The sequence below is a fragment of the Sebastes fasciatus genome, chromosome 5 (assembly GCF_043250625.1).
Source record: "Sebastes fasciatus isolate fSebFas1 chromosome 5, fSebFas1.pri, whole genome shotgun sequence".
NCBI lineage: Eukaryota > Metazoa > Chordata > Actinopteri > Perciformes > Sebastidae > Sebastes > Sebastes fasciatus.
The window spans coordinates 31,257,758-31,279,461 of NC_133799.1; the positions used below are offsets into that span (position 1 = coordinate 31,257,758).

General features: G+C 39.9%; 3 protein-coding genes across 6 annotated transcripts in view; all 3 read right to left on the reverse strand.

The window, feature by feature from the left end:
- gng12b (guanine nucleotide binding protein (G protein), gamma 12b) overlaps positions 1-2,656 on the reverse strand; it is a 35,528-nt gene extending 32,872 nt beyond the window's left edge. For 3 of the 4 annotated variants that reach the window (XM_074636437.1, XM_074636439.1, XM_074636438.1), the window contains exon 1: positions 2,403-2,654. The gene's annotated coding sequence lies outside the window, so the exon portion shown is untranslated. Of the gene's footprint in view, positions 1-2,402 lie in introns of all 4 variants that reach the window. The other variant, XR_012594049.1, reaches the window with a different exon arrangement.
- Positions 2,657-3,084: 428 nt separating this feature from the next.
- LOC141768293 (protein wntless homolog) lies at positions 3,085-9,325 on the reverse strand. The gene is made up of 12 exons (XM_074636440.1): positions 9,154-9,325; positions 7,849-8,112; positions 7,630-7,754; positions 7,385-7,540; positions 7,141-7,277; positions 5,183-5,351; positions 4,997-5,094; positions 4,848-4,911; positions 4,614-4,757; positions 4,433-4,516; positions 4,179-4,344; positions 3,085-3,548 (listed from the first exon to the last, which is right to left on the reverse strand). The coding sequence occupies exons 1-12, from the start codon at positions 9,257-9,259 to the stop codon at positions 3,448-3,450; spliced, it is 1,614 nt and encodes a 537-aa protein (XP_074492541.1). The 5' UTR covers positions 9,260-9,325; the 3' UTR covers positions 3,085-3,447.
- A 151-nt stretch (positions 9,326-9,476) lies between these two features.
- dr1 (down-regulator of transcription 1) lies at positions 9,477-16,413 on the reverse strand. Its single transcript, XM_074636441.1, has 3 exons — positions 15,564-16,413; positions 14,381-14,544; positions 9,477-10,722 (listed from the first exon to the last, which is right to left on the reverse strand). Exons 1-3 carry the CDS (start codon positions 15,781-15,783, stop codon positions 10,576-10,578), a joined length of 531 nt encoding a protein of 176 aa, XP_074492542.1. The 5' UTR covers positions 15,784-16,413; the 3' UTR covers positions 9,477-10,575.
- Positions 16,414-21,704: the final 5,291 nt, after the last annotated feature.

Sequence of the window (21,704 nt, forward strand, 5' to 3'; positions counted from 1 at the left end):
GCCTCAAGTACAGTCTTCAAAAATCAGTTTCATCAACAACATCAGCAGGTATAAATACAGCAGATTTAATAAATATAAGGGTGTCTAGTTGTTTAGTATAGTCTAGCATTAGCAGCCCTTGTTTTTGGTTAGGGTTTTAAATTAGAGGAAATCAACTAAACAAACAGATAAAACAGATTCAAGATATTAAAGCTGAGGTAGGCTAGATTGGTTATTTTTATAAAATGGTCACTATATCCTGACAGTAGTGCATGAGACCGGTAATCTGAAAATAGTCATGTGCCTATGTGTCCTCCGGTGCTCTTAATGGCATCTGTAAGATTTCACAGAATGGAGGAAAACAACCAATCAGAGCCGAGCTGGAGCCTTGCCGTCTCTGAGCAGCTGTCAATCACTCGCAAACTCTGATCAAACAGTGAAACTAGGCAGCGCTGATCAAATATGAATCAATATTCTGTTACTGTAATGCCTATTTACTGGCATAAAATGTTTTCAGAAACATCTTGTAGTGTACTGTCTGGCTGTAAAATGAGAAAGTTTGTGACCCGGCAGCCATGTTGAGATCAAGTTGAGGAAATACCAAGCACCGCCCACCAATCGGAGCAGCCTTTCTCATTTTACAGCTAAACAGTATACTACAAGATGTTTCTGAAAACATTTGAGGCGAGAAATAGGAATTGATTGGAGTTCACGAGTGACTGACAGCTGCCTCCGTTGAATGAACAGCCAATAGGAACGCTCTCTCTCTGAAATGACCTGTGATTGGCCAAAGTCTCCCGTCACGGGCTAGAGTTTCTAAAGCCTGAAAAGTCTAGTTTTCCCTCAGAACACAAGGTTATTATGGTATTTTTACCCAATGATGCCAAAAACATTCTGCCTAATGCTGCTTTAACAGGGTAGGCAGTTTTCTGGAAAAGGCAAAAAAAAGAACACTCCATAATTTGGAAATACAGCCCTCAACCTGCAGCTCTCCTCGCTCCCCTCTCTGTCCCAAGCCCCTCCCACCGGACGGGCATATGCACACGCTTCATACAGCAACCTGTAGGAGTGCATTCATTTTTGGTCTGTTCTCATTCTATGAGAACTACCGTCCCGTTTTCTTTGCAAACCTGCGGGCCTGTAAAGCCCTTTGAGATGACATACTGTGATTCGAGGCTCTAGCGAGTTACAATATCGGCGAAGCATTTTGGAGATGGAGAGAAGATTTTGCTAATAGACTAGTTTAGCTTTAGCCTGCTAACTGTAGCTGTGAGCAGAAGGCTAAACTATTAGCAACATTTTCTCTGCATCTCTGAAATGCTTGGCTGATATTGTCAGACTCTTTCTGATAAGTCTGTCTTCCTTTTTTGGGTTTCTTTGCAGTGTAGGCAGTCGTTGCCACTGCTGGAATAGCAACTTTTCCTGCAGGATAGTCCGCCTTTGAATCAGGCTCTCACCAACTGAAGGGAGGCACAGGCACAGATTTTGTATAGCCTGGAGACAGAGCCATGAGGAGGTGCAGAAGTCTAGTTTTCTCTCAAAACACCTGATTTACAATATACTGAAAGGTTATTATGGAATTTTCACCCAATGACGCCAAAAATAAAAGGCCTACACCAGCTTTAATCGGTTAATCGATTGTCAAAATAGTTGCAATCAATGAGCTGTAAATCAATTAATTGATTCAACTCAACCAGCTCTGGTTTCCCAAACCAACACTACACATTTCATTCGATGCAAACTTATACCCTGAAGTGAGGTCGCGGTTAAGTCAATCATTCCAATTTTGTCCTCCAATAGAGCAACCAACCAAGGATCCCACTGTCGCCCTGATGTGACATTGTGTTATTCTCCAATTTTCCAGAACTTTCCCCATGTGACCTAAACTTTTGATTCCTTCCTGGTTGATTATTGGGACTTTTGTAGTTCAAAAGAAAGCTGTAGGCCTATGAAACATGACAACAACAGGTAGGCTTCCCATGGAGAATAATATGTCACCATTGATCTAGTAAGCTATTTGTAAATCTCCCTGATATTCAGGGACTTCTCAGAAATAGTTTCCTCCTCTTTTGTATGCCCACCTGCCACTTATGCTGCTTTAAACACCTGTTAACAAACCAGTGCATGTATAGAACATACATCATTTAAAGCTGAAACAGGCTACTGTAAATATTTCATGGCATATTAAATCACACAGGCAACATATATCCCTGATAAAAACACATTACATTCAAGTGTTTTTTTCCCAAAATTGTACTTGCTTCTTGTGCACACAAGTTGTGTATGGTGGTCGACTGGAGGTCGCAGTTGGCATTAGGCTATTTAACCACAGTATTACTGTCCACACCGAGCTGGCATGGCAAATTACAGTATATCTGAGAGCTTCTTGGTGTAATCTGTGTGCTGGTAGTCTACTTACTCACCTGGCCTCCCGGATCCGACAGAGTTTTTCGGTGGTTTTCAAAGTCGAGCCATGAAATAATGCGAGTGGAGCTCCTTTCATTCACACAATGTACTCTAGCTGTGTCGAAGGAAAAGTTTCACGACGCAGAAAACAAACATTGAGCCTTGCTGATGTGGAACACAGTGACAGGAGACACGGAGACAGACAGTCATCTGCTGCTGCTGAGCTGCTGTAGCTGCTGCTGGACTCTGTTTACTCTCCTGTTTGTTTGGAAGAGACAACAGCGCCCCCTGGTGGTGGATCCGCTCACCTGTTCATACTGTACCTATAGGCCCTACTTGATATTTCAGACATTCATGTGATAATATCTGGATTAGGCTACACAAGATGTTAATCCTTGATAATGCTGTGTGACATAATTAGAGTGTTAGTACTGATGCATCAATGCTCAAAGTGGAGCTAGTTTTAACTACTGTATACACTTGGTTAGTTTAGTCCAGTGGTTCCCAACCTAGGGGTCGGGCCCCTTCAAAGGGTCACAAGATGAATCTGAGGTGTTCTGAGAGGATTAATGGGAGAGCAAAGAAGAAAAGCATATTTTTTTTACAAAATAATATAATAAATAATAAAAATGAACATGTAAATTAACCAGAAACAGCTGTTGTACTGTTCACAATGACATCATTGTGCACTGAGGAACTCATAAATTACATTTGGTTGAATCTTAATGTTTATTTTGACATTAGTGATATCTCATTTCACCCCGAGCCTCAGAAAACAAATCTGCATTATGATACTGTAGAGTGCTGTATTAGCATAGTCCGATTTAAGGGGCCCCAGGGCACAGATTTAGTTGGTGGGCCCTATTAACCCCCGTAAACAAAATTACAATTAACCAATTTACCAATTACCACTAAGTGAATATGGGGCTTATGAGGCCCTGCGCAAGTTGCATCTTCTTTTTTATATTATTCTAGACAGTCTACACTTTATAGCCTGCAGTGTTTCTAATGTGGTTAAAAACAGTATAATGAGATAACACAACAAAGAAGGTAGTCTGGCCGTTACTCCTCAGCCACTTTCCCAGTGATCCTGTAGGTCTCTGTCGGCCCCTGCTCTCCACAGGTCAGCTGGGTCTCTTGGCTCTCTGGCTTCTCCAGCACATCTGACAATAATGAACATCATCTTAGATATTTGGACATCTGATGCGTTTACAAAGTTAATGTCTCTTTTCCCTGAGAGGCAAATGAGAGAGTCTGATCTAAATCTTTTATGACTTAAGAACAGGTGAGCTTTTTCCTTTTGCCAGGATCAGTGATTGCTGTTGTAATACTCATTTCGGCCACAAGAGGCTGACGTGCACCACTACTCCATGTTCTAAATAGGACTAAAAGCATTCATGTTTTCTCCCAGGTGAGTTTTAATTACTCCATGCACTCTAAACACAACATACATATATTGTGTGTTAGCAAGTTATGTAACATTACTGTCATGTCTTTCTTTTGGCTGGAAATGTATTTTAATCTGCGCTAGTCTGCCGTTGGGGACAGGAATGCGTTTTAGTCCTATTTAGAACATGCGGTAGTGGTGCAGTTCAGCCTCTTGTGGCCAAAATGAGTATTACAACAACAAACACGAGAAAATGATCCTGACAAAACCTTTTTTTTTCACCTGTTCTTAAGGAGAGAAAACTATTTAAATTAGAATTGGAAAATGGATCACCAAATTTGTTTCTCCCTTGCCTCTCAGGGCTTCCCTAAAATTCTATGAACTATGGAGTTTAAATGTTACAGACCTGTTTGCTGACTATCTCCTGACTTGTTTCTGTTGTGCTTGTGGGAGGGCGCATAGAGGAAGATAATGGTGAAAACATATAGGTTCCACATGCCATAGATCCCTGTGAGAAAAGCACTGTGGACTTGGAAAGTGTAGTCGCCCCAGTGCCAGTGACCCTCACTGACCTGGTGAAACATAACATAACATGACACGATCGTAAATCATAACATAATCATAGATTTCCATGTTGATCATTAGAGGGATAATACTTACTTGATTTAAGATGAAGAAGACAACCGTCAAGGCTGCACATGCTAGAGATACCAGCATCAAAAACTTGAACCTGAAGATTATACCCTGCCAAAACCAGCAAGAGTAAAAGAAAAAACAGCCAGAATATTATTTCATCTATTGTGTTTCAGATATTAAATTGAACAAATAAAGCAAATCAAACCTTATAACGCAGTCTCCTAGCCTCTGGCATTGCAGGAAGTTGTTGTATTTTCCCGCCAATGTTTCTGAACACACAACGCACCATGGCACACAGGGAGAGGAAATACAGACAAACAGAAATCCCTGCGACAATAATGGAGGTCATCTGTAATGACAGTCAAGGAAAAGGCCTGGATGAGAGACCCACATTATGAGGAAGACTTTTTCTGATTCGGTATAAATATCTGAAGGATACTGCCACCTTCGTCCCAATTTCTGATGCCCAAACACTGTAGAAAGGGTTGGTCAAATGAACCCCCCTTTATAGGATATAAAGCACATTCATATTAAAGAAAGATACAACCATAATTCAAGATACCTCATCAAAAGCAGTCATGTCGTTACCTTTCACTCAGGTCAAATATCAGGAGAATAGATGAGCCGAACATCACCAGCCCAACCTGCCACCAGTACGCCGAGAGACGATTCCTCTGACTTTGGTCCTACAGGATTTGTTATTGAAAGAAATGGCATAACTGGCATAAAAGTATGGAGAAAAAGTACAGCAGTGAAGAAGTAATAGGTGCTAACCATGAGGTGTTCACCGCAGAAGATGATCCAGAAACAGAAGAGTGTGGAGTAGAAGACGCCCTGTTGAGCATCTTCAAACAGCAGCATCCACGTCCACTCAAAGCCCAGAGAGAGCCACTCCACCGGCACGTTCAGCAACGTCATGGAGATTCCCAGAGCAAAAATCACCCTGTTCAAGGCAAATACATAAAATAATGACTCACCTTTGCTCTTAAAAGATATGTAACCTTCTGCTGCAGGCAGAGTACTGACCTGGCTCTACCAGACCAATCATGCACTTAAGATCTGAGCATTTTTTCATTACCCCTGCTCTCAACATGCCGCCCTGAAGCCCTGAATACCTCTTGAAAGTATGACAGAAGGTTTACCTGCTTAAAGCTTTAACTCTGCACTGAGTGACTAAAGAGCCTGGGCTGCACTCTGAGGTTCAACTTAAGAGCACTAGAGTTGAGTTGTATAACTTACTCTATACCTTTAAAAAAAAGATGATGTTTTATTGAGTCTGTATCTGAAGCCTGTACGGATGTAGGGGTATGGAGGCCCAAAGTGTTCAATATAAAAAATATATATATAATTAACTCATTATGAAATAATAAAAATAATGTAAGTGCGAAACATAAATGAACCAATAAATTGTGAAATAATTTAAGATATTACTAAAACAACAATATTATTATGTTTTTAATGTGTTTTATTGGAGTTTATATTTATTTAATTATGTTTTTTCTTCCAAAAGTATCTAATAATGGTATTTCTCATGGTGATATTTTTATTTCATGTCACATTTCATTTCATAATCCTATTACTTATCTTATAATATCGCTTTTTGTCCCTTTTCATGATAATGGAGTTGTCACCAATTCCTGCCCCCCCCCCTCATCTTTCAGCCAATCACATGCCCCAAGCTGCCCAGCACACTAACTAACTGCCAGCTAGCTAACGAGCAACAAATAGCTTTACAAAACTTGACATGAAAAAATAAGACTTTTTAAAAAGGACATTTGGATTTATTTGTTTTGGTCAAATTTATTCCTATTATTTATTTATTATTATTAGGGCTGCCAAAGTTAACGCAATAATAACATGTTATTGCAAATTAGTTTTAACGCCACTAATTTCTTTAACGCATTAACGTAGCACGCTCACTTTTAAGCTAGAGTGGAGATGGTAACATATTAAACTAGAAAAAACCTAATGAATCCATTGATACCACCCATGTCATACTAGCTTGTCGCAAAGGAGGCTAAATAACGCTCCAAACTTACATTACATTTCGGCGAGGAAAAACTGCTGTGGTCATTTTCAAAGGGGTCCCTTGACCTCTGACCTCAAGATATGTGAATGAAAATGGGTTCTATGGGTACCCACGAGTCTCCCCTTTACAGACATGCCCACTTTATAATAATCACATGCAGTTTGGGGCAAGTCATAGTCAAGTCCGCACACTGATACACTGACAGCTGTTGTTGCCTGTTGGGCTGCAGTTTACCATTTTATGATTTGAGCATATTTTTTATGCTAAATGCAGTACCTGTGAGGGTTTCTGGACAATATTTGTCATTGTTTTGTGTTGTAAATTGATTTCCAATAATAAATATATACATACATTTGCATAAAGCGTATTTGCCCACTCCCATGTTGATAAGATAATTAAATACTTAATAATACTTAATACAAATTTACCTTTAAGGTACATTTTGAACACATAAAATGGGCGATTCATTTGCGATTAATCGTGATTAACTATGAACAATCATGAGATAATCACTCATCATTAAATATTTGAATTGATTGACAACCCTAATTACTATATATTTATCATAATGTGTAACTTGTCTATCTAATATTGAACACTTTAGGGTTCCATTAGTTTGTAACTTTAATGCTCAAGTTTAGCAATATTTTTGACATGGCTATAAGTCAAAGCAGTTGGTTTGAGCTTTCTTATAGGCTCATACTTTTCCAAAAGGACCGGAGGTCTTGCCATGAGGCCGATCCTGTGCCAGTACCAAACTGTAGCCACAAATATCCAGGGACTGAACACAGTCTTCATGCTGATCCACACTTTAGTGAAGCCTCCGTTCTGGTGGATGCCCTTAGAGAAGAGGGACATTAAATGTTTGAATGTAAAACATGCAGGCTTTGAGATTTGAATTCAATCAAAACATATAAAGGAAGTTAAATTCTAAGAATTATACTCACCACTATATGGAGGTCTTCTATTTCTCCAATTCCAACATTCACTGTGTCGTTCACTGGCAAGCGCAGGTTAATCAAAAAATATTTGTGGGCCACACTACCCAGCTCCATGAATGGTATGGGGTCACAGTGGTAGAAGCGGCCTTCGTTCTCATACGTCTGCAAAAGCATGGACTGTTACAGGTTAATAAGCAGAGATATTATTCTATGTATTATATGGTATTTGCATGTATTCAATGCAGGTTTACCTTAGGGACTGCAAATATGCACCTGAGAGGCCTTTGTTCCACTGAGTGAAACTTTGTGGTCCACTCAGATATCAAATCATCCCGGAATGCCAGGCCAGCATCAATAGTGATGACGACATCATCTTCTAAACAAAACAGGGACGAGATCCAGTTTATTAGATATCAACCAGAACTGAGGAGCTTGGACCTATACACTTACGACAAAGTCACACCTCTTACCAATCTGATTGATCATTTTGAAAGTGATGTCAAACTGCAGAACAGCCAGCATATACTGAAACCAGGGACTCATCTCCCTGTTGGGAAGAGGGACGTGCACAGCGAAAACAATGTCGTTGGCATCCAGCGTTTTTGCCAGAGGCTCAGTGAAACTGTGGATCTGCTGGCACCGATTCGATCCCCACGGCACGAGCCAGCCGGGTGCCCTGTGGCGATTGATGCATTTGGTGGCCAAGTAGCGAATGGCACTGGTGGGACTGGGAGCTATGGCAAAGGGGAATAATCTGTCAGAGATATGTGGTTTGTTCTATTAAAGGGACAGTGTGTAGAATTTGGTGGCATCTAGTGGTGTGGTTGCAGATTGCAACCAACTGAGTCCCCCTCCACTCACTCCTCCTTTTCTAAGACTGCGGTAACATGAGCTGCCGAGTGCAAAACCGTAACGCCGTTAGCCTTGCTCGGAGGCCATCCTTACCATAATAACACGGCGGCTGGCAGTACCACAGTTTTGCACTCTGCGGCTCATGTTACCGCAGTTTCACAAGCGTGTTGGAGAACTACGGTGACCGTCACGTAAAAATGTGAAAGGCTCTCTTTTGAGCCAGGCTGCGGTCGAAAAGTCAAAAATGACTTCCTAATGTCTTTTCCTAACCACTTTTTCTTGACCTCGATGGAAAACGTCATGAGGTCAAGGAAAGATGAGAAGGAGAATTCAGAAGGACAACTGCGTTGTTAAGAGAATCCGACTCCACTTACACCATTGGCTCCGTAATTATGGTGCCACGGCGGCGGATGTTAGTGACGGTCTGCCATGGTGAAACTACAATGCTCCGAAGATGGACTACAAAAGACGCATGTTCACAATGTGCGTTATTAAATAGGTCTTTCAGTGACAGGCTGCTTCACCCGCGGTGTGTGAATGAGAGATACTGCAAGTCCTTCTGCTGCTTAACACTTTAATATATAATATTAACATATAATAAAGGATTATCTGACCTAATGTGGACAACCGGTGAAAAATATCACTTCATTACCATTAGAATATATAATAAAAATAAATAAATAATGAAAACATAGTTGTGAATATTATATTCCATTTCTGTTAATAGACGCCCCGAAATGTTACACACTTAAAGTACAGAGAATAAAGCTTTGTCTTTCTTATTTAGGCACATTGGGAGATCAAATAAACTGATTTCTGGTGCGCTTTCAACACACAAACCACATGTAGGTCACTTTCTAGAAATACTGTTTCTACAACAATTCAATATTCAATTTATAAGAAATAAATTTCTGACTACTTACCGATTAATGCTCCAACCATGATGGAAAGAACTTGGAAAACAAGAATAAACAAACCCAAGAAAACCAATTTCTTAGTGCTCATGTTCTCTATGATCGCTCCTGCCATTTTTAAGAGATTTGGGAAAAGTGAGCCTGTGGTCCCAATATAGGCTAAGTGCGCCAGTGCTGCTCGTCTACCTGCTCACACACATCTGACTCTCCCAGGAGTCGCAAATCATCAGTCAGAGTGAGTGCAGAGGGGGATGGGGTGTGTAACCACCATGTGTTTCGATTCAGAGCAATACAAAAATAATGTTTTTCTAGGATTAAAAACGTGCTAAACATTTGTCTATAAAACATGATTCCTTTATTGCTTAAAGAATACAACTTTGTAGCATAGGTGAGTGAATGTGTATCACAACTAGGTTACTTGTCTTCACGCTGAGGATTGACCACAGTCACAATGCGAATATTTGATACTGCACCCGAAGAGAAGGGAAATAACAAATTCTGCCTGGATATCAAAGATATCTTACAAAGTCATAGGTTAATAATCCATAACGTTGTTTACACCGACCTGGAGTCAGCAACGAGAATCACTGTAGCACCTACACCTTTAAAAAACACTAACTCTGGGCTGTTAGTCTGTCCTGTCCTCTATCTTTGGTTCTATGAGACAAAAATATACAGTTTCTGAAAGGTGTAGCTAATTAGCAATACTGTGGTTGTTTTAAGGTAGAAAGGAAATACAACATAAAGCATCCGAATGAGCTAAAATTAACCAAGAAATTTCCATTTATTTCTCTACTTAACAAAAAAAATCCTATATTCACAACCCCTCAAATGATCCTCTGTTGAACAAATATACCAAGAGGGGGTAGAGAAAACCCTTTCTGTAAAACTGACCATCAAAACCACAAGAAAGGAGAAATCGACTGCTCTGAAATTATTCTTAAGCAGTTCCCCTAAACCACCAAAAGTGATCTAGTACAACGGATAACATAGGTAAGCTATCTGGTGCAGTACCTGAAGGAGCAAACACTTGCTGCATTATCACAAAATTCACTGACATATCCCGGGCAGTGTCTGCCTTCAGCGTCCACAACACATCCAGAAAGCTACAATTACTCACAACATAATATCAAGACATAATTGGGGGGGGGGGGGGGGGGGGGGGAAGGGGGGAAGATGAGACAAAAACTTCATTAACAGCCTCTGAATCCAAATCATTTTCAGATACTGGTGTCTGAACGTGTGGCTATCTTGAAATCCCCCTTTGTCTTTCTCTTCAGTGTCCATTCCAATGTTCACGCTCCATGTTACACTGATGTATACCGGCGGTCAAGGCCGCCTCATGTCTCTGCCGATGACAGCGCCGGGAGGTTTGTGTGCCAACGCTGTCCCAAGGAAGGGATTCGGACAAGTGGAAACGGCGTCCTGGGATCACATGTCTTCCTCTTCGTCTTCATCCTGAGAGGAACCGGCCTGCTGGGCGGCGCTGGCAGATGCTGCCGCCATCTGTGCCTGTTGGGCGGCCTGCTGCATCTGTAACCACTCTTGCTGGGCGAGCTCTGCCTGCTGCTGCCGCGCCTGCAGGGTCAAACCAAAACAGAGACATGAGACGAGGGAAGGAGAATGAAGATCTCATTAGGCGACTACAGCGGATCATGATGGTGGTATCTGATGTGAAATTAGAGCTGAGCAACTCAAATATCACAGTATTTTTTACTCATATTTGACTCAGATATTATGCTATTATATGCAGTAAGGTCTTTTCAGACCAAAAAAATCACACATCAATTTAAGGGTGCTTTCACATCAGGGACCCAGGTCCGGATCACAGTACCCTTGACCCCAAAGTTCAGTTTGTTTGATTAGTGTGAACGCTCCGTACCGTACTCAAGCACGATTCGTACTCGAGTCCACTTGAAAAGGTGGTCTGGAGTACGGGTCATGTGTACTCGGGTATGGTTCACATCAGGTGTGAAAGCTGACTGTAACAAAACACGTAATTGGACTGCTAGTTAACGCGTTAGCAGTCAGCGAGTACTTTTGAAAGTGCTTTTTTCCAATGCCGCTGGTCTCTTCCGAAATCTGTATATGCGCGCAGCATCGCCAAGATCATCTTCTGAACTGTACGGCCATGGGTGATAAAGCAGGAAGCTCAGCTTCTTTCTCTGCTCAGTGGGGGAAACGGAGTGTAGAGCCGGCATATTTCCACATCAGACTCTGGGATTTCTGGGAATTTCGGATGCCATTAAAAACCAACCAACCAATAAACTAATGGCTTTTGCTCACAGTATCAACAGATTTTCTCGGACGTCAATGTCATAATTCTGTTTATGGATGGAGCAGATTGCTGCTAGACCACCCAGTTACAGGTGAGTGCCAGCTGGCAAGTCACTCTGTGTGTGTGAGGGAGAGAGAAGGTGGACAATTTCACGCAATGTTTCTGTAAGTTAGTAATGATAATTACTGTGTGAACGTTATGAATGAAGCTTCGATGCTTCAAACTATCCTCACTGTCTTTCCTTGAGAAAAACACGGAGCCCCAGAGGTAAGATGACCATTATAAACTGACCATTAAGCCTTGTATTAAAGGCCATGTATCACATAATAATAATAAATACATACATGTATTACATATGGTCCAGTCATGAATGATGAAAACCAGTGCAATAAGCTCAACATTTACACTCGTAACAATAACATGCTTTATAGGAAATGCAACCACATTGTAACTTTTCTACACAGACCTGCACTTGGAATAATAACGAGCCTGTCTCCAGTGAATAGAGTTGAATTTGGGTTTATTATTGTGAAAACAAACGTATGCATCAAGGATTGCGTGGCGATGTGAAACTTAAATGTTTGGTGGAATGCGCGGATTGCGAATATTCGTGCCGGCCTTGGTGTGAAAGGCTTGAATACGAAAAATCGGCAACAAATATTTTGCATTTTGGTTTCGTTTTCATTCCCGGTGTGAAAAGGCCTTTAGGCATGAGAAAAATTATAACAATAAGTTTTCTGCAATACATTACTGAGGCTGAATTATGATGAATTAGTTGTTACAAGGAGATATTTATTGATTAGCATAGCACTGCTACAAGTTCATTAGATGGATGTGTCGTGCATATTGTGCATTTATTAGGGCTGTCTTGAACACACATTTTTGTGCTTCGAAGCTTCAGTGAGAAATATTCGAAGGTATTCGAAGCTTGGAGACAGTGCCGCTGCCACACTAATGTAAACAAGTACCTCCACACATAACAGACAGCGATATCTGTCTGAGAATAACTAATAATAATTTATGTTGAATATGAATAATGAATGTTGTGGGATTATTCCTTATTTCATGGGCTATTTTGGGATTTCTATTTTCTTATTACATACTTCTATTCTCCCATTTACTTGGAGGGCAACAGCTGAGCAAGGAGAAGGTCGATATTGGAAACAGCTTTGCTAGATCACAACGTTCAAATCTGAGAAGCATATTTTTTTTTTTTAAGCGTTTAGCATTTTTTGCAGGAGCAGATACAAAACAAGAATTAATTGCAGAAACCAAATTAATTGCAGTTTTTTTGTCTCCACATCGCCCTGACACATAGTTACATTTCTGAAGAGGCGCACCTCACCTACAAGACCTGTAAGACCGGACTCCGACATGACTATCTTCAGAGCCACTGCCCATAGGTACCACAACACTTCAATGTGTTCAATTGTGACACTTACTAACAGCAGATGTTTAAACAGCACCTTCTTGTGACGGTTCATGGTTGTTACATTTAAATTAAATTATATTTAATTGTCATACATACTCATATTTCTTCATATGTGCAGTGAAACACAAACTGTAATGTGTAAACTAATACAGTATATTAATAACTGTTTTTTTCAAATTGTGAATAAGGGGTGACCATGCGAAAAAAGTGTTTAAAACACTTAGAACTATAATATAGAAAAAAAATTGGTATTTATTATATAATAACTACAATAAGAAGAATAAGAATTATTAGTATGGTTATTATTATTATTATCGTTATTCTGTTTTACTTTTTCACTTGCACACACACCAAGACTGCAATCTTACAATATATCACATATTGCAAAATTGCCTGTATTACAATCCCAATGTTATTGTGGGCACTGAAAGCAGCAGTGGGTAGAATTGGAACTGTATCCTGACAGTAGTGCAAAATCATGTGCCTCTGTGTCCTCCGGTGCTCCTAACGGCATCTATAAGATTTCACAGACCGGAGGAAAACAACCAATCAGAGCAGCTGTCAATCACTCGCAAACTCCGATCAAACGGTCAAACTAGGCAGCGCTGATCAAATATGAATCAATATTCTGTTACTGTAATGCCTATTTCTCACCTCAAATGTTTTCAGAAACATCTTGTAGTCACTACAAGATGTTTCTGAAAACATTTGAGGGGTTTACAACATGGTTTACAGCTAAACAGTACACTACAATGTAGTGTACTGTTTAGCTGTAAACCATGTTGTTGAGATCAGTTGAGAAAATACCAAGCACCGCCCACCAGCCGCATCAAATTTTCGCATTTTACATCTAAACAGTAGACTACAAGATGTTTCTGATAATATTTTACGTCACTAAATAGGCATTACAGTAACAGAATATTAATTCATATTTGATCAGCGCTACCTAGTTTGACCATTTGATTGGAGTTTGCGAGTGAATGACAGCTGCCTCTGGTCTAGGTTTTTAAAAGCCTGAAAACAGAGCAATGAGGAGGCGCAGAAGTCTAGTTACAGTATCTCTCAGAACACTTGAATTACAATATGCTGAAAGTTTATTATGTAAATTGTGCCCAATGATGCCAAAAACATTCTGCCTACTGCAGGTTTAATCATAGCTCTGCATGTTTGATTGTCTGCTATCTTACCTGTTTGTACACAAAACTGTAATGTGTAACCTGATATATAATTTTTTTCAAATTCTGAACAAGGTGTGACCATGCCAAAAGTGTTTAAAACACTCCCATAGAAAAAAAGAGGTATTGAATATTATTATTGTTTTTCATTTTCACTTAAACACACACCAAGATTACAATTTACCACATATTGCTAAATTGCCTGAATTACAATCCCAATGTTTTTGTGGGCACTGAAACTACCATACAGTGATTTCCAGCCCCCAGCTCTACTTTAGATGCACAGAAAAAAGGGGGTGCTCATCCACAGCATCAATACATGGAGAATTGTTAGTATTTTTCAAATCATACCTTGGCAAACAATTCCTGTTGTTGTCTGAGGAGCTCTTCCTCGGGGATACCCAGGTTCTCCAGTCGAGAGCTGGCCTTCCTCCTCTTCAGGGCTACTGTTTTACACTCCTGCAGGACGTCTTTCACCTCCGTGATGTATGAAGCGAAACCCAGGCTCTCTAGGGCTGTGGTGTGAATACAAGAGTAAGAGAAAGTGAAATGATTACTCTCTGTGGTTTCATATTCACAGCAAGGAGATGGGGGCACACCCCCCTTCTGCATCCCTCGATACAGTTTCTTTCCCTGGGCCATTCGGACACTGAACAAACAATACATCTGTGCAATATTAATACACTGAATGTGAAATACATTTGTCTGTGCAATATATCCTTGATGCAATACATACACCTCAAGTGCAACTACCTTTGTTTACATTTGATCTATTACATCTACCCTACCTATTTGACAAGTGCAATTACCTCTGTTTACATTACATCTATTTTTTATATTTTATACCTCAAGTGTAACACTTCTGTTTATATTTATGTATTACATCTACTTTACCCGTTTTATTTGCTTTATAACTTTGTGTGTGTTTTACCTGTTATATGTTTTATCTGCATCCTTTAGTCTTGTCAAGTATTTGTTTTAAAACACATGATCAGAAGTGGCAACTGTGAATCTCGTTGTATTTAATAGGATGAAAATAAAGCTTTCTATTCTAGTCTTTTTTTTTAAACTTTTTTTATTTGAGAACAAGGAACATGAGGTCATCATGGGTGTTACAATGTCAGATCACAGTACATTTTTGTAAATACATCTTAATATAAGATGTCACACTTCAATCAACGGTGTAAATACACAATCCATTTTTCCCAGTACTCAATACTTTTTTCCAATTCAAGCCTTAAAATAAATGTGAGTCTTTCCATACAATATATTTGATTTACAATACCCCGCCCTTGGTCTAATGTTGGAGGATCAGTCTGCAACCACTTTGAGTTATGGCTTTCTTACTACTTGCCAAGAGAATCTTTATTAAATATGAATCTTTGTGTAAAACAATTTCTGGTATTTTTCCCAAGTAAAGTGTAATGAATGAGTACTTTAACTTTATTTCAATTATGTTATGGATCTCAGTTGCCACCTCTTGCCAATGGTTGTTTTCTATTCTCCTCTAAACATGGAGCAGTGTGGGGCTCACCATTGATGACATGCTCAGGAGAGATGGTCTTCTTGTCGGACTTGTTGCATATTTCATTGGCCTCTGAGGAGATGAGGTGGATGAACTCGGTGCAGCAGTTCACCACCAGCTCCCTGGCGTCGTTGGCCACCCTCACGTTAGGGAGAGTCTCTTTAATCATCTTGTTGATGGCTGCTCTGGGGATGGTCAGGTCGTCGTCATTTCCAGAGGAAGAAGCCATCGTGGCAGAGCAAAATGACCACAAAAACACCAGAAATGAAAGCTCCTGGTTCTTGAACAACGTTAGCAGCAGACCACCACGACACAAAGCCTCCTGGAGTTGACTGTCCAGGTCACAACAACGCCAACATCCGGTTAAATGTCATAAAGAAGAGATGTTTCCTCAAAGTTAGCCGGCTGGTTGGCTTGCTAACTAACGTTAAGCGACTTGTACGTGTTAAAACAAGCAGACCACCGCTGTTACAGACAGGTAAAGGTCCAATAAACACTAAAGGGCAAATAAAGAGAACATGAATACTGGATAAATACGCTTAGCTGTGGTCGCTGCAGCTGGAGAGTCGTAACCCAGAAGACAAGTGAAAGTGTGAGAGCATGGCTACAGTGAGGCTAACAATGAGCCGCTCCTGCTGTCACACACATATATACAACTATAGCTCAATAGTTGGCGAGGTACAGACGACGAGCTGAATGAAGTCGCCACAAAACTGCAGGTTACTCTTCCTTGCATCGACCCAAATGAGTCAAAAACAATCTTAAAGCTCCCAGCAGTTCATTTACAGTCTTTATATTCCGGGAAACATTAGCTAGCTTAAATTTGTCCGGATACGACGTCACACAATGACCGGATGGGGGCGGTAACCATGGGGCGTAACCAAGGTGATGTCTGAAGTCGCCTAGCTACGGTTTACCGCCATCTATTGTTCACTTCGAGAATTACACATTTTTATTATATTTTATTATATTTTATTGTATTTTATTATATTTTATTATATTTTATTGTATTTTATTATATTTTATTATATTTTATTATATTTTATTGTATTTTATTATATTGTTTTCTGTTCTCTGCATACATATTAAGAACTCATGAATATCTTTATGAAATGTTTCTTAATAAAAGTCCACGTGTTTGTTAATAGTCTATTTATTGTCAATACATGACTGATGCTCCCCAAGTGCTCCATAGACAGACTCAGGACGGTCTGCAGGACGGATAATGTTGCACACAGTGCACTTTAGACTAAGCTACTGGAGTTACCCTGCACTATACTCACTTTTAACAGTCTCTTCTGCACCTTGTAATAATCGTGTATCACAGCTGTTACCCTGCACTATATTCAGTTTGAACAGTTTTCTTCATCTCCTTGTATTTTTATATCTGGTATATTTTTTTGTACTACTAACTTTTTTACTGCCTTTTTACTAACATGATTTGCACTATGGAATTGTAATGCTGGAAACTTGAATTTCCCTCGGGATCAATAAAGTAACTATCTATCTATCTATACTGTATATACTGCTCCTATTTTTATACTTCCTTCTATTTAAATGGTTCATATTTAGTTACACTTTGTTTAGCTCTTTTTTTACTGTGTTAGCTGATGCATCTTGTTTTCTGCACTATCCCCTTTGCTGCTTTACACTGCAAATTTCCCCACTGCGGGACTAATAAAGGAATATCTTATCTTATCTTATCTTATGTGGTGAGAGGCTCAAACAGCTGAATCCCAGATTAGGCCATGTGTCTTTTAAAGATGGCTTCTAAATGTTTAGGATGTCCTGAAATATAAACACCTCCCAATAAGGCAGCGTAATCCTCATCTGATGCATTGACTTTGTCTCTGCCCTTCACAGTTTTGCTTACTACTTACATATTGTGTAATAAAGGGCTTGGCGGCTTAACGCGTTGAGAGAGTTATGGTAGTCGGTTGAATGTACCAGAGTGTGGTTTCAAGCCTGTACATGGAGCTCACAGACACATGTAAAAAAAAAAAGAAAAAAAAAAAAAAGATTGCATTGTCACTATTATTTTTTTTTTTGTGATCAATTCTTTTTTATTGAAAAGGTATAGAGAAAGATGTTACATATCATTCATTTTTATCCCTTTTATACATCCCCCTCCCCCCATACACAGGTACATATACAAAGCCCTCATTCCAGGTCTAATGCACAACCCAATGTCCCCCCTCCCTTCCCAAGGCGACCCCTAAATACCCCCCCACCCCTGATCTCTTTCCCCCAAAACAAAAAACAAAAAACAAAAAACAAAGTCAAAGTTACTGTCGATCACGCTATGTTTTATCTTTAACTAGATTGTAAGCTGCATCCCACGCTCTGAGGGTCTTACCGCTGGCCCCGTGCATTCGGGCCACGGACCCCTCCATCAAGATAATTTCTAACATCGAGTTAGCCCACTGTTGTCTAGTCAAGGAGTGCGGTGGTTGCCATCTTAAGGCCAGCATTTTCTTGGCCTCAGTAAGACCAGCCCATAAAATACGTTTCTGTTGCAAAGACAGATTTAAAGAGGAGTCATCAGTTAATAAAAATAAAATAGGTGAGAGTGGAATCCTAACTTCAAGAATGTCGCTTAAGGTGAGAGATATTTGCTTCCAGAATTGAGACACAGCGTGGCATTTCCAGTACATATGCAAGAATGAACCCAGAGCACCAGATGGACACAGATCGCAGTTGGGAGATGTAATGATCTTCATAGAGTGACGCTTTCTAGGGGTGAGGTACATCCTGTGGGCAAATTTATAGTGTATTAATTGATGATCTGGATTTTTAGATGTACCACACAAATTTTTCCACACCGTGTCCCAGGAAACCTCTTCGTCATTTATATCGGTTAAGTCCCTACGCCATGCAACTTCTACTGATAAATGTTTACATGGTACAGAAATAAATGTGTAAAGTTTAGAGACCATCCCTCGTGTTAATCCCACTGAAGCCAATATTTTATGAAGAGGGTGTGTAAGGAGCGTTAATCCCCATGGTACACCATATGTCCGCATGGCTGACCTCAACTGCAAGTAGAAAAAAAACGATGAGCCCGGGAGATCATATTCAGCGCGTAAATCGTTAAAGGCTCGTAAGCCACTATCACCATACAGGTCCTTTAATATATTTACTCCCCTGGTCTTCCATTGTGGAAATGAAAAAGGTATGTTGCCGGAAAGAAGGGAGAAATTATTTAAAATTGGTGAATGATTGTGCCATTTAAGATCTGCATGCGTCTGCTCCATTACAGTACGGTAGGTTACAAGTAGAAATGAAATTATAGGGCCTAAACGTAATTTGGCGTTTTTCAATGGTATGTTGGAATACACTAGGTCTTGTAGTCTATGAGGCGACGATACATTTTCCTCAATTGGTCTCCAAGAGGCTGAAGAACTTGGGTTGAGCCATGTAGAGAGAGGACGTAACACGAAGGACCAGAAGTACACCTTAAAGTTTGGTAGACCCAGCCCTCCCTGTGTCCTGTCTCGTTGGAGAGTTGTGAATTTTAAACGAGGCCTCTTTCCTTTCCATATGAATTTGGAGATTGACGTATGAAGTTTTTCCCAAAACCCAATAGGAGGAGCAAGAGGTATCATAGAAGAATAAAAATTAACACGAGGGAGTACATCCATTTTAACTATTGCTATTCGGGCTTGGAGTGAATTTGGGAGATTTGCCCAGCGTTCGAAATCCTTCTCTAAGCAATTGTATATATTTTTGAAAGTTTCGTAGTGCAATGGAAGATATAGAGGGGAAAATATCAACACCAAGATATCTGAAACACTTAACTATTGGTATATGGGAGGGCATGGGAGTTTGAGAAATAACTGAATTTAAATGCATCAATGCTGATTTTGTCCAATTGATTTTATATCCCGATAACAAGCTGAACGAATCGAAAGTGGAAAGCAAATGTGGTAAAGAAGGACCTGTGTTACCTAAATAAAGAAGGATATCATCAGCATACAATGATATCCGGTGATCAGTGTTACAAAAAGTGATGGGATGTACTAATGGATGTTGTCTGATTTTATGCGCCAAGGGTTCAAGGGACAGAGCGAATAGTAGCGGCGAAAGGGGGCAGCCCTGGCGAGTTCCCCTAGAAATTGGAAACTGAGCGGAGCAAGTATTGCCAGTGATGACCATTGCCGAAGGATTTGCATATAAAACTTTGATCATGTTAATGAATTGTGTACCTAGTCCAAATTTATCTAAAGTAGCCCAAAGATAGTCCCATTCTAGCCTATCAAACGCTTTCTCAGCATCCAACGATAGGACCGAACAGGGAGAGTCAATACTACCCGTTGCATGGATAATGTGCAACAGACGACGTACATTATCAGATGCATGACGAGTTTTAATAAAACCAGTTTGGTCATTGTGTATCAGTTTCGTAAGATGTACCTCTAATCGGGTTGCCAGTACTTTAGCATATAATTTAATATCTCCATTCAGAAGGGAGAGGGGTCTGAAGTTACCGCATTGAGTCAAATCTTTATTTGGTTTGGGAAGCACTGTGATTATGGCTGTGTTGGCACTTATGTTAAATTTACCCTTGTCAATTGCTGTATTAATCATATCCAATAGCAGTGGGCCTAGTTTATCCCAAAAAGTAAGATATAGTTCCGGTGGAATTCCGTCCAAACCTGGGGATTTGCCTTTCTTCATATTACTCAAAGCCATCCTTACCTCTTCTAGGGAAATGGGGGTATTGAGCACTTCATTGTCATTGTCAGATACAGAAGGCAGATTGAGTCCTTGAAAAAAACCTGTACATGTACTTGTATCAAGTGAGATTTCAGATTTATAAAGGGTGGAATAAAAGTTCTTAAATTCAGTGTTGATATCCCGAGGGTCAATCAAAGTACGGTGAGGTGTTTTAATGGCCGTAATAATTGAATATTTTTCATGTTTTTTCAATCTTAAAGCTAAAAGATGGCTTGGTCTGGCTCCATTAAAATAGTATGTTCTTCTGGTCCTGTGCATCAAAAACTCTGCTCTACGTCTCAACAAAGAGTTGAGTTCAGCTCTTGTCACCACTATACTCCCCTGTAACACCTCTGAATGTGTAACTTGTTGTTGAGCCTCAAGCTGAGCGAGAAGATTCTCCAGTTCAGCTATCTTGCTAAGTTTGCTTTTATGAAGGTGAGAGGAGAACGCAATTGAGGAGTCCCTAATACAGCCCTTTATGGCATCCCATAAGAATCTCGGGTCGTCTACTGAGCCAACATTAAAACCTATAAAGGTATTTAGTTTTTCCCTAAGAGAGACACAAAATTCTTCATTTTTGAGAAGCGAGACATTAAAGCGCCATCGTGATGCCCTGGGAGGCGTGCCCTGGAGTGTGAACTGCGCTGAGACAATACTGTGATCTGATAGAGAGCAGGGCTTGATTACAACACTATGTATTTCAGAGAAAGATGCAGGTGAAGCTAGTATATAATCTATTCTAGAGAAACTTTGATGTCTTGCTGAGTAAAAAGTATATTGTTTAGATGTAGGATTAATCGTTCGATATAAATCTGTTAGATTAAGTGCTGATATGAAGTTCTGAAAATCTTTAGATGTATGTAACTGGGTGGACGTGATACGCTGAGCAGATTTATCCAATGTGAAATTTAGAAAAGAATTCATGTCTGCACCAATAACAAGTGAGAAATCCTGAAGATGTAGTAAGGTTGCTGTTAAATTTGGAAAAAACTCTGGTTCATATTGGGATGGAGCGTAAACAGAAATAAAAGCGAATTTACGCCCAGATACATTAGTCTTGATATAAGAAATCCTACCGTCCTCACTACCAAATTGTCCTATTATATTAATTGAGAGATTACGTTTCAGTACTACTAATGAGCCCCTGGTTTTGGTATCTACCGATGCAGATGCAGCCACATAGTAGTGTTTATTCGAAAAACGACGAACATCTGCCGTTCTTAAATGAGATTCCTGTATGAAGGCAACATCCACTCGTAATCTACGCAGGAAGTCTAAACAGGTCGTGCGCTTAATTTGACCATTCAGCCCGTTTACATTCCAGCTGACTACATGTATATTACTCATGTTGACTAAAAATAACTAACATATGTTACAGTATATTTGAAATCAGAGAGGAAAAAATAGCATATTCCCCAAGTAATGCAGTGA